Source organism: Notolepis coatsorum, assembly GCF_963971535.1.
Source record: "Notolepis coatsorum genome assembly, chromosome: 12".
In the NCBI taxonomy this organism is placed as follows: domain Eukaryota; kingdom Metazoa; phylum Chordata; class Actinopteri; order Aulopiformes; family Paralepididae; genus Notolepis; species Notolepis coatsorum.
This window is the reverse complement of record NC_140176.1, coordinates 82924181-82938277: the sequence shown is the minus strand read 5'-3', so window position 1 is coordinate 82938277 and position 14097 is coordinate 82924181. Positions and strand designations below refer to the sequence as shown.

The 14097-nt window shown below is 41.8% G+C and overlaps 2 protein-coding genes across 2 annotated transcripts in view; both read left to right on the top strand.

The window, feature by feature from the left end:
• The window catches only part of prex2 (phosphatidylinositol-3,4,5-trisphosphate-dependent Rac exchange factor 2), a 317978-nt gene extending 308858 nt beyond the window's left edge, over positions 1-9120 (top strand). The window contains exons 28-29 of the mRNA XM_084325913.1: positions 1865-1932; positions 7041-9120. Coding sequence (XP_084182039.1) covers positions 1865-1932; positions 7041-7086 — 114 coding nt within the window. The 3' untranslated portion in view covers positions 7087-9120. The remainder of the gene's footprint in view (positions 1-1864; positions 1933-7040) is intronic.
• A 3317-nt stretch (positions 9121-12437) lies between these two features.
• cUnh8orf34 (chromosome Un C8orf34 homolog) overlaps positions 12438-14097 on the top strand; it is a gene marked incomplete at both ends in the record, with an annotated part of 268122 nt that continues 266462 nt past the window's right edge. Inside the window, 1 exon segment of the mRNA XM_084325912.1 lies at positions 12438-12510. Coding sequence (XP_084182038.1) covers positions 12438-12510 — 73 coding nt within the window.

Genomic DNA, 14097 nt, shown 5'->3' with positions numbered 1-14097 from the left:
ACACAGACTTGGCTGACAGGAGGAGCATGTTATAGGCTCACACTACCTAAATGCAGCACTGAATGGCACAGGAAGTCCTTCATTCCGACAGCCATCAGACTATACAATGCATCACTGTGCCTCACTGCATCACTGAGCACAGAGTGACAGTTACCATCTTCCTGGACTCTTACTTTTTAAACAGCACTGTGCAATATTACACCTACTGTAGACTTCAGTATATTTTTACTTCATTTATTTACTGTATCTTTTATTCTATTTTTATTCTATTCTTAGGCCATTTGTTTTGTTATTCTTATTCGTGACTTGTTCTGTTTAAATGTTTAATGTTGAGTGATTTGCAGTGTCAAATTTCCCTCAGGATAATACAGTTCTATTCTATTCTATTCTATATCTTTGAAAAGTCTCCATTTATTCAACACTTCTGAATTCACTGAAAACTGAACTGAACTGACAAAAATAAGGTGCATAAAAAAGCAAACAAAATTCCTCCACAGGCTACTCATCATCATTAGTAGAGCGGCAAGCGGCGTTTGGGGACAGAGTGAAATCTTCTTAAAACACTGCCCCTCTCCACTCATTCCTGAACTTTTTTGTTAAGTCCTTCTCAAATGCCAACTGAATTAAATTAGCCTTGCGTCGATTAAGTATACTAAGGCGATGTTCTGTAAAGATGTTCTTGAGGGTAGAAAACGAATTCTCACAGAGTGCCGTGCTAGCTTCAGTAGTGTTGTTGTTGACATCAGTGCCCACTAGGGCTGTCCCCAAATAAGGATTTGGATAGTTGACTTTGATTGAAAAAAAAAAAAAAAAATACCAGGGTGGGCACAGCTGACTCTGTGGGCGGGCCCGGCCCCCTAATGCCCACCCATGGCGCCGGGTCTGCCCTGGTGACTCTCTCATTGGTCCCTGGTGACTCTCTCATTGGTCCCTGGTGACTCTCTCCTCTCTCATTGGTCCCTGGTGACTCTCTCCTCTCTCATTGGTCCCTGGTGACTCTCTCCTCTCTCATTGGTCCCTGGTGAGACTCTCATTGGTCCCTGGTGAGACTCTCTCATTGGTCCCTGGCGACTCTCCCTCCGCATGCCACTTTAGATCCCTCACTGGGATGATAATGCTAGGACTGGACTGGTCAGTGGCGTCTTGCCTAGATACATTCAAAGCTGGCTTCCTCTTCACCGCCAGGAGACAAATTGTACCGTCGGGAGGAGTCACTCTCTCAGCGCTGAATGGGAGAACATTAGGGCTGTGTCCCATCCTCATTATATCATTCCAGATCTCTCAATGTCACAACTTCTTTTTTTTTCTTAGACCGGCAGTCGCTTGCACACTCACTCACTCACTCACTCACTCACTCACTCACTCACTCACTCACTCACTCACTCACTCACTCACTCACTCACTCACTCACTCACTCACTCACTCACTCACTCACACTCACTCACTCACTCACTCACTCACTCACTCACTCACACACTCACTCACTCACTCACACTCACTCACTCACTCACTCACTCACTCACTCACTCACTCACTCACTCACTCACTCACTCACTCACTCACTCACTCACGGTTCAATAGCCTCTCTGTTCCTAGGGGTGATTTACACGCATGGCGGACTCGTGTTCAGAGAATCTGCCCTCTGGTGCTTGGCATCTATCCATCACACTGTGTGTCCCTGTTTGGATGCCAGGCTTTAGGCCAAGTGTCTGTCACACAATACAAGGAGGCCTGAGGTGGAAGCGGTTTACCGGTTGAGCCTTGCTCTGCAGTCTGCGGTGTTATTCTTAGCTCCTATTGATGTCAGTTCCGTTTCATATTGATCCAGGGTGACTGCAATTGATTATCTCTGTCTGCTTTTCAGGGAGCCAGGGTTCAGAACTCTGCCAAGAACCTGGGAGTGAGAGATCGAACGCCATCGTCAGTGCCAAGGTACTGTAAGACTAAAGTGATGTCATATAAGACTAAAGTGTTGCCATATAAGACTAAAGTGATGTCATACAAGACTAAAGTGATATCATATAAGACTAAAGTGTTGCCATATCGTGATCTCCTATAAGACTACAGTGATCTTCTATAAAACGACTGTGATGTCTTATAATACAACATTGATGTCCTATAAGACTAAATGTATCTTCTATAAGACTAAAGTGGTGTCCTATAAGACTAAAGTGGTGTCCTATAAGACTAAAGTGGTGTCCTATAAGACTAAAGTGGTGTCCTATAAGACTAAAGTGGTGTCCTATAAGACTACAGAGATGTCCCATAAGATGACAGTGATGTTCTATAAGACAGTGATGTTATATAAGACTACTGTGATGTCCTATAAGACTGTGTGTGTGTGTGTGTGTGTGTGTGTGTGTGTGTGTGTGTGTGTGTGTGTGTGTGTGTGTGTGTGTGTGTGTGTGTGTGTGTGTGTGTGTGTGTGTGTGTGTGTGTGTGTGTGTGTGTGCGTGCGTGCGTGCGTGCGTGCGTGCGTGCGTGTTGGGGGGGGGGGGGGGGGGGGACAGAGGCCAGCCAGGTCCATTAGAAGGACACTCCACGGCCACAGCTCACTACTATTCAGTAAGATAAGGACGAGGGCTGCCTCAGCCACTTGGCTTTGACATATGGGCCTTTGTGTGACAGTCGGCCCTTTTCAACCTTTTAGTGGAATTGACAAACACAATCGGCCAGAGGGGGCGGTCGCCGTGCTCTCGGTGGGTTTATGTCATGATTGGTGCAGTGTGTGTGAGTGACTGCTCCTCAGAATCTGTAAGCATGCTTTCTGAACCGAAAAGACATGTTGCTATGCAGAATCAAAAGAGCTGACATATATGTCGATACGACTGGGTAGCAGCTCCTCTTTTTTCAACATACAGGCTATAGGGAGGTGTAGTGGTTACGTCACGCGTGGTCCACCCCACTTAAAATGGCAATGTATTCTCAATGGACACATTTCTAAATCGTCTCGTTTAAAACAAATAAAGCATGCACATTGGCATGGTGTACCTTTCTGTGTGTATTCATCCACAATCTATAGCTCAACATGAAAAGAAATCGCAATTAATCGTAGAAGTAGCAAAGTAACTGTGACATCCTCGGCACGACGCAAAACACAAGCTGATTTCTTGGACTGATTTTAATGAAGAAGCTTGATCCAACCTCATCCAAACCGTAAAATCTGTATGAAATACAAAGGCATACAAAAGATACTATTACTATCACAAGTCCATTACCAATGGTCGGAACGTCACTAAACATATACCACAATTATTATCTCCATCAATCAATACCTTATTGGCTGCGTGCCAGTATATGAGAACATCGATACGTTACTGTAGTATGTCTTCTGTCAGTTTCTTGGAAGATTGTCTTGTTACGTTGGCTTGATGGATTGTTCTTTACTTATTAGAACGCCAGGTAAGTCCATTACCACTCAAGTTCATGTTCCAACGCAAGAGAGAGAAGGCGGAAACACGTCACCGGATACCAGGTGTGTCAACTCTCGTGAGATGTGGTAATTGCGCAAATAAAATAGAAAAACAGTGCGCCACTAATATATATCTTATATAAAACAAATAAGAAATACATTGAAAAGCAATTGAGTGTATTATTACTATTATACAAAATAAGCATATAAATTGTAAACATAAATAACTATATTAACCAACTGTTAACACTTTGAGTGCCACGAGGTGGCGCCAGAGTTAGCGCTTCAATGCCACCATCGGCGCCAATGTTACGCTTAATATCGCCTATGTTTTATATCTATGTTTTAAATTATGGCTATGTGTCTAATCTGCCCGTCGCTTATCAAAGAATCCTTTTCCAGTCAGTGCTGTCAAGGCAGATTGGTTTTTTATCGCTTCATTTCCGTTTGAGAGCATTTTGAAAAGAACCCGTTTTGAGGTAAAAAACAGTTCATTCTAGACCATTCTATGATAATCATCTTTTACTGGAATATTCCAGAACGTTGATATTTGTCGGCCTATTTATGAATCGTTTTCAAATAAACGCTAGATGATCAATATTATACGTGCACGCAAGCACATTCGAGCCGCGCACGGATAATCGCTGTGTTCATTTCCTCTTGGACTTTTACAGTGAAACCGAAAGAGCCCATTTCACAAAACAGCTTATATCTTCATCAAAATTAGTCTGATTATCCTAACACTGATAACATAGATTCCTTACCTGACATCAGATGGTATCCAACTGGTATATTCCAATTCCTGATCACCATTCGAAAAAATCGATAAGTGTATGGATCCAACGTGTGTACAGTGCAGTACATGATTCCGCGGGGCTGAGAGGCTCCAGAATGAACTGTGGTAACCCCGGCTGCATCAGTGGACTGGAAAATGTGGAGTACAGGATTTTTTTCCCCATCCATTTTCATTGAGTCCATTCCAAAATCCCGTATGTCATCTGGGAGACGATAGGGGGCGCTTTTTTCCACATCTGATCGCCGGCGGCGCTCGGGTATACTAGGGTAGGCTCGCGTGATGCAATATGATTTCAGATTGCTAAAAAAAAAAAAAATCAGAGAAATCTCGTGAGTGGCTTTCAACATAACTATCGGAAACCCGAGATATCTCGTGAGTGGCAGTGAAAGTGTTAACCATAGCTGCAGTTACAGTAACGTTTATGTTTTCGTTCACTGAGAAACTACATAATGGCCGTGACGTGTATTAGGCGCCAGCACTGAACGACAGGCGTTCTACTGGTAAGTGTAGTTATTTTTTTATTTACGACAAATTAAACAACTTTTTAACTAACTTTATTTCAACCAGAAATGCTTAAACAATAATGTTAGTGATAGAAGGGAACTCATTTTGTGCAAAAATGGAAAGCTTGCCAATGTTCATGAGACAGAATTATTACAATAGCCGATAATACATTTTCTCAATGATAAATCCCTATACGGGTGGACCGCGTGGGAAACTAAAGTGACGTCAGAGTATACTGCAATCAGAAGAAGTGCCTGCCTAGCAGCAATTTGGATAGGATATTGAATAACTTTCAGAAGCGTTGAACCAGGGCAGTACACAGAAGAAATGTTGCTGGAGATTTAATGACAGGAGGGAAATGCTGGATAATTATTTTTCTAGGTATAGCCTAATATAGCGGCATAATCAATAGTCATTCTCACAAGGCAGAACTCACTTTGCATTATTTCTTTGCAGGTGAATAACTACTTTTTTTTTAAAGTGGCAGCTCTAATTATAGCCTATAATATACAGGAGTTTCTTTTTTTTTAAGATTCAGACATTGTGGATAAAGCCAGCTTGTGGAGAACCAACTAGGGGTGAGAAAAAGAAGGAAGAAAGGGAGAGCAGATACTTTCACCTTTTCTGTGTTCATAGCATCGAATTACAAGTCCCCAGAGGACACGATGCACAGGTGACCTTCATGTGGCCCAGGACACATTTTGCGTACACACTTCTAATACAACGTGGTCATATTCGGAGACCACCTCTGAATGTGGTCTGAGCGATCGGATCTCAATGCGTCCTCAAATGCATTGTGTTCCCACCTGTACTTAGAACTGTCCACTTGTGATCAGATCACCCAGATCGGATCTTAACCCAATGTTAGTGGTTAACCGTCTGTAGTGTGGTAGTGAAAGGGTTAACCTTATGTAGTGTGGTAGTGGAAGTGTTAACCCTTTGTCGTGTGTCAGTGAAAGGGTTAACCTTCTGTATTGTCGCAGTGAAAGGGTTAACCGTATGTGGTGTGGTATTGAAAGGGTTAACCTTCTGTAGTGTGGTAGTGAAATGGTTAACTTTCTGTATTGCCACAGTGAAAAGGGTTGACACTTTGGTAGTGTGGCAGTGAACGGGTTAATGCCAGGTGGAAACAGCCTCTCAGGCTTCACACATTTGCGTGATTGCACACACACACACACACACACACACACACACACACACACACACACACACACACACAGACACAGACACAGACACAGACACACACACACACACACACACACACACACACACACACACACACACCACACACACACACACACACACACACACACACACATACTGTATACACACACGCACATATAAACAAACAACCGATTATATCGTAGCTAGTGCACCTGGGAGCATCACACTCCATTGCTGCAGATGACAAACCTTTTAAGAATGAACATTATTATGGTGCAGTACACACTGCAAGCCCAGAGTTGTCTACTCCTGCATTAGCAGCAGTGCCAGACGTTGCATTGTGCTTCTTCATGCAGCTTGTGTAACCAATGAAGTTACAGGCGGGTGATCATGTGACAAACTGGATGCTTGGTCGAGACTCTAGAGTTTACTTGTAACTTTTTTTTTTACTCCAGCCATGGCTCCTGCTTTTAAAGGTGCTATATAGATAACGTTTAATGTAGAGTAATCATTTAAAAATATATATTTATATAATAATACATCCAGAGCTTTTAGAAAGGTGCTGAATAAAAGTAGTGCTTATTTTTATTTGTTTTATTATTGGCTTATTATTTTTATTATTACTAATTTTGGTATGTCCAAAATGAATTATTTACATGTAGCCCTTCCCTATTTCCCATTTCCCCACATGACATGCACCTGATTGGATACACGCTGCTAGTTGAGAGGTCTGAGTTTGGTCTAACTGTACATGTTGGTGCGACACCTAGTGGCTGAATGTTAGCTATAGCACCTTTAAAACAAATGTGTGAACACATTCTCAAGTTTCAAGTTCAAGTTTGCTTTTAATTACACGTATAAAGTACATGTACATTACAGTGAAATACTTGGTTCTGTATGAGCCCCTGAGAATGTGCTTCATACAGTAAAAAAAAAAGTAAGTAAAAGAGGAATAAAGTCCCAACACTATACAAATACAAACTAAAGTACAACCTAAGTACAATGAAAGTAAACATGCAGGCAATGAGGTATCATCTGAGCTGCTGCTGTTGAATGTGTGCATTGTGAAACATAGGTGCATGTCTGTGTGTAACTGTACCTACAGTATAACTACAGTATAACCTGGGTTGATGTTCTCTCATCTGTGTGTGTTTCTTTAAACAGACTGTACAAGCTGTGCCAGCCCCCTCCCCCAGACGGTGAGCCATAATGCAGTGCAGTCCAGTAAGGTGCTGACAAGGTTCTGAGGAAAGGTGCTCTGGTTTCGTCTCTACAGTCTCCTCTCTGCTTTGAGAATAATCAAACTGAAGAAATACAAAAGAAAACACCCTTGTAATCTGCCATTTTGTCCAGTTTCATTTTGTTCAAAGAGTAGCCTCTTCTCTGTAAATATAATTTTAAATCAGTAAATAGTAGCCTATTTTTTAATACTCTGTATTTTGTTTTTGTTTTGCTGTTGTACTTTTTAAGTGTTTTTGCGAGAAGTTTTGTGTTATTTTCTTGCTACAATGCATCTCATCAGAACATGTTTGAGAGTAAAAAAGAAATAAAAATAAAAAGATTTGTGCCCAGGGGTAGCTACAGTTTCAGCAGCTTCACTTTTTTATGAATGAAATTGCCATTTTACAATATTATTTTGATTTGCATATAAAGTGTGCAGGATTATATTGTTCCAGAGAACATTGGCAAAGTAATATTGGGTAAAACTTTTATACTCTGTTTGTTCACATCATACAATTTCTCCAGCCGTCCCTTTGACGATTCATGTACCGTATCTTATTGGATTGCATCTTGTCCACACCATATGTATTCCAGGTATTGGATATCCACGTGAATGTTTATTGTAACTTGAAGACATGATGTTCATTGGCTTGTATATAAGGCATATTAAGCTAAAAGAAATGTTTCAGTATTGAAGGTAGAGCTGCCATCTTCTTCCCATGCCTTTTATGGATTCATAAAGGAACACGCCAACATTATGGGAACTGTGCTTACCATCTTCTCCAGAGTCAGACAAGAAGGTAGATACAAATGTGCTCTGTGCGTTCAGTAGAAAGCTATCTGGCTGCAAGCTACAGTAGCCTAGCAGCCTAGTTTTAAGATAATGCTAGTGGTCTGTATCCACTGAGGGAAATCTGAGGGGTCCTTGCTAAAAATGTGTGCGAATATCGGGATATATCTTGATAAACAACTAGGCTAGTGGTCCGTATCGGCTTCCATTAGTTTGTGCTGAGATATAGGCTATATCGATAAAACTCTGGGATATGTGTTTTTGGCCAACAGCTAGGCTAGTGGTCCGTATCTGCTTCCATTAATTTGTGCTAAGCTAGGCTAGCTTCCAGCCGCATAGCTTTCTACTGAACGCACAGAGAGAGGTATCTGTCTTCTTGTCTGACTCTGGAGAAGATGATAAGCACATACATTTCCCATAATGTTGGCATGTTCCTTGAAATACTGTTAACAGTGGGTCAACATGGTTCTTAAACTTGAAACAGTCCTTGAACACGGTGCATTACTCTTGATATGAAGAGGTTTTGTATGGTCTATCAGTATTAACACATATTAGGCTTATGCCTTTACGTTTTTGTAAGTAGAGCTACAAAATATATTCAGCTATTTTATACTGCCAGTACTCAGGATGAAAGTGTTATTCTGTATTACTTATCATTACTATCAGAAGTTAACAATGTAGAGTGGAAGACTAGCTTACTACTATGCAAACATGGATTGTACTAAACTGCAAGAAACTGACCGTAGAATTTGCACAGATAGAAAAGCCTTTCCTAGTGTACCATAGTAATTTAGGTACAGCTAATGATGGCTTCCATAAGATTTGTACCATGCTGTCATGCAAATGATCACCTGGCTTGCAAGGCAACAAAACCAACATTTGATGTCCATGACAGATTATATAGCAGCCAACCAGCTGCCCAAGCCAAATTACCATATATAAATATAGATATGAATGGGAATGGCTGTTCTATCATTTCAAATTCTATGGTTTCCGATGTTTCAATATTACATTTATTGTAAAAGAAATTATGATTGACTAAGCAGTCTTTAAATCGTCTTTGAACACAGCAACATAACTGTATAAAACAGATTAAAACTGATAACATTGTTTTGACTGAAATCGTCTGTAATTTATTTTCTTGTGAGATTAATCTGCCATATAGACGACTCGGCACTGTTGCTCCACTTTAATCCTTGGTTTAAAATCCATTGTATTGCTTCAAATGTAAAATCATAGCCTACTGTACTTATTCATTTAAATTAAACCTGTTAAATCTTGTGTATTTTGGTTGAATATTTTACAAGATTACAAGAGGTTTTCTCCTCAGTGTGGCATATACTGGTAGGTTAAAGGGGAACTAAATGCTCAAATTCACAATTCATACATGTTATTCCTATGGTATAAAGCAGTCCCAAAAAATATTAGTGAACACTAACAACTCCCATCCTAAACCCCAAAACGAGTGCGCTAAAACACGAATGTGTGATGTGATTTTTTTTTACTATGTTTTAACCCTGTAGTGTAGCACTTTGGGATCACAGCGAACAAAAAGTGCATTACAAATTCAATCTATTATTATTATTATTATTATTATTATTATTATTATTATTATTATTATTATTATTATTATTATTATTATTATTATTATTATTATTATTATTATTATTATTATAAAAGGTGTAAAGAGTGAAACTACTCCTTACACAATGAATACAACCAAAGCAGCTTGGTAGTGTGGACTCTGTGGAGGTCTTAAGCACTCGCCTACCACCACAGATGTCTGGGTTAAATTCCTGGCAGCGGTACCTCCGGCTTTGTCAGTCGTCCCTACGGACACAATTATTGTCAGTGTTCGCGGGTGGGAAGCCGGTGGGGTATGAATCCTTGTCGTTGCAACAGCGACTCCTATTGGTCGCTCAGTGCAGGGAGGGGATCTGGGGGAGATGGTGTGCACCTCCGTATGTGTTAAGCTCTCCCAGTGAAACTCCTAGCTGTCGGGTGAAAAGAAGCGGCTGGCGAGGCGACATGTGTTAGTACACCCTTCCCAGACCGACAGTAGGGGCAGCGCAATGGCCATAAAAAGAAATCGCCAAAATGTATTTCAACCAAAAATGCTTAAACAATGATGTTAGTGATAGAGGGGAACTCATTTTATGCAAAAATGGAAAGCTTTTCAATTTCCATGCGGCAGAATTGTTTCAATAGCCAATAATGCATTTTCCCAATGATAAATCCCTATACGGGTGGAACAACCAGTGACGTCAGACTACACCTCCCTATTGGAGAAGCATCCATCTGCAGAGCGGCGCTCTCAGGTCCGGCGGTCTGGGGACCGCTCAGCAGCGCCACCCACCCAATGGCTGAATTCATTCACGCATTCATTCAAGATATCTGGCCTTGCGCGGATCTCACAGCTGTGTCCGTTCAAAACAAACTGGTCAGACTACTGCTTGACCTTACTCCTAGAACCCACCTCACCCCTGCCCACTTTGACAACCTAGGATGGCTTAGAGTAGACGACAGAATACAGCAACTTGCAATGGGCCTGGTCTACAAGATACACTACACGACCAAGGTACCCATGTACATGTCAAAATACTTCCCAAAGGTCAGTGAATACCATGACCACAACACCAGAGGGAGCTCCACAAATCATGTTAAACCCAGATTCGGCTCAAACAAGGGACTAAACACGTTTCGCAATTATGCCACATCAATGTGGAACGCCCTACCCACAGCTGTAAAGGAATGTGAATCACTACCCACTTTCAAAACCACTCTCAAAGAACACCTACACCTGCAATTCGAAACTGGCCCATGTAAATGTCCTAACCCAACCCCTTCCAATGTACAGTCAATTACCAAGTATGGTTTTGTCAATATTCCAATGTACAGTTTTGCTTGTACAGTTGTACAGTGTCCCCCCCCACCCCTCCTACCCAATCCCCCCACCCCACCCACCCAACCACCTCCAATGTACAGCCCCCCACCCACCCAACCCCACCCCACCTACCCAACCTCCCCCAATGTACAGTTTTTACGTCAAATGTATATACTCTCTTTTCTGGACTCTTTTTGTATCACAAAGAGTACTGTATTTGCAAATCTGGTATGTCATAAATGTATAGATGTAGCAGTACTGTCTATCTGTATGTCGTGTGTGTCATATATGTTATGATGAATTGAAAATGGGGGACCCTGATGTAAACACAAAAGTCTTTCTCTGGTCTGCATCCCCTTAACAATTGTGTGTATTGAGCTGTACTGTATTGTACCCATTCTGCAATCTGTTAATAAAGTTTTCAATCAATCAATCAATCAATCACAGTGCAATACTCCAATTCAGCCATTTGGGTGGGTGGCGCTGCTGAGCGGTCCCCAGACCGCCGGACCTGAGAGCGCCGCTGGCTCTGCGGCTCTGCAGTGGATACTATTGCCATATTGACCTAACTAATTGGGGGCTGGGATTCAATTAAAAAAGGTAAACAAAATAAAGAAATACAATGAATACACCCATGGGAATGTGCAGGTAGGGTAGATGTTGTTTCTCAGCTGAGAACACTATACTACTAGAATAAAGCTCATAGGTAAAAGAAAAAAACATTCTGTCTGTCCACAAAATCAGTATCCCATTCATGTCAATCAATAGAGGAGCTTTAAACCTGATGACATCACAAGTTTGAATCTTTTTGTATCTGGTGTCTGTCTTTTTGAGAGAGCATGGCTATATATAGTGCACTGTACAACACACACACGTGTTGAACTCTCCCAGGCCGTGGATAAAATATAACACTGGAATTCTTAATTTGGGTATAACTCTTATTAATCTGCACGTCCCGACACATGACACACACACACTACACACATCACACAACTACAATCTGCATCGCTGACTCACCGTCCCACACCTGTTCGTGTCTGACAGACAGTGCAAGTCTCTGCCGCGCTATGTGTGAAGAAATAGCGCATAGGGAATTACGCACACGCGTCTTGTGCAGCGCGCGTAATGGGTACAGGAGTAGATGGGTAAAAAAACACACACACATCTGGCAGGACTTGTAGAGTAGACCAAGAAGGGATGGGATCATGGGACTGTTGCACACCCGCACATAGAAAGAACACTTGCAGCCGATGAGCGAAAGAATAATCATTGTCAAATACCATTTTTTTTTATTGTTTTATTAACAATTGGCTTCGGGAGGGAAGCCGTTGCCACACAGTCCAGCGCCACACACAGCGGGAACAGTCCCGTGGCCGCTCTCCTCCTCTCCTCCTCCTATACAGTACCTCTCCACCATGCACAACGCGAGGACGTGTGGACGCACCGAACTTGACACATGATCATCCCGATATTAACTCATGTGGTGTTTCACTGTGCCTGGTCGCAGTTTTTTTTTTTTTTTTTTTTTTTTTTTACAAATACGAAGTGATCACCAGAGATTCGTCTTTTGGAAAGAAGAACGAATGACATCGTTGATGTTGTTGCACCTTCCCGTTTCACTTTCAGTCCAATAAAGGTTGCGAGGCACAAACACATAAGCTTCTTCATGGCGTCTCCACAGCAGTCGAGGATTCAGTCGTATCTGGAGAAAAATAAAATCGGACCCTTGTTTGAGGTAAGTGCACTAATAAATAATCACCCAATATTAATTTTAACAACTCTGCTTTGCCGTTTAAATGTGAATGCATGTGAGCCCGCGATTTTGCATTGCTTTTTAGTTTTGCTCATCAAGCCTATTTCCGCGCACACATCTGCATTGGGACCGTCTGGCTCGAGTAACGTGAGCTGTAATCAAAGTCTGTCTAAAGAGAAGTCGGTGCACTCTGCCGCCATGTTGATAAAGGGGGCAATGCAATTACATCTTTATTTAATCTTGAATGATAATTGAGAACAAGTTCTCATTGACAACACTGTCGATCCTCTTTACAGGGACTTTAACAAGACATATTTTAATGGGGAGCTGTCATACAGAGAGAACATGTCATCCATTTACTTGTTTTTCTTTCACATTTGAGAAGTCACTGGTAAATTGGTTACAACAAAGAATAGTTCATTTGGTCAAAAGGACTTGTTCGGCCAGCTTCTATACGCATGCAGCACCACATGCCATAATATGAGTCCTTGGTCACCATGGCAGCCACTCGCCGAGAGATAGATTCTAAACATCTTTAAAAGTCACATATTTAACCTCAACATTAAGTAGATTGTAGTTTTACTCAACAAAGGATAACACCTCATTATTTTATCTGAATATGTTTGTTTTGTAGCAAGTGTCCTTGTTGCCGCCATCTTTAGTGTTTCACCATTCAAAACTGCCACAGTGCTCCGTCTCCCCATCACATAGAGTCTCTGCTGTAATGCTCAGTCTATCTGCCAACTAAATCTGATCTGTTATAATAATCGCAAAGCCGACCAATCATATTGGGCCACTCTGTTCCATTCCGTGGTAATAATAGGGAAATCAGTCGAGGGGCTTGATTGGTTACCTTTATGAAATGTGCCCCCACAAGCTAAAGGTTAACCGGCCGGACTGAGTGAGGTGAACTGAGGTGTCTCTCAGTCATATAGGAATCTGGACTATAGACTAGACTAGAGCCTCTTCAGGTGTTATTATTCTGTAGCTCGGTGGTTAGATCAAGCCAAAACAAGACAAATACAGTAGTATATATTAGTTATATTCAACACGTTTGCATCTTTAGATGATCATGTGTTCTGTCTGTCTCCAGATCATTGCAGCCTATTAGAGTTATAAGGTGTTTGGGCATGGTGTCTAAAGGCCATGCAGACAACAGAGCTTGTTTATCGCTCCGTCAGGGGACAAGCTGCCAGGCAGCTATTCATCACCGTGTGTTCCCTCTCCCGGGATCTTAGCAACCCGAGGGGAAGCATGACTTCATTCTTTGTTTGCTATTGGATTTCTAGCTGAACCACACGAGGCAGGTGTGTAAATAATCGAAGTAAGTGCGAGAGACAGAGGGAGAGATAGAGAGAGAGAGAGAGAGAGAGAGGGATAGATAGAGTAGATAGAGGGAGAGGGAGGGAGAGAGAGAGAGAGAGAGAGAGAGAGAGAGAGAGAGAGAGAGAGAGAGAGAGGGATAGATAGAGTAGATAGAGGGAGAGGGAGGGAGAGAGAGAGAGAGAGAGAGAGAGAGAGAGAGAGAGATAGAGAGAGAGAGAGAGAGAGAGAGAGAGAGAGAGAGAGGGAG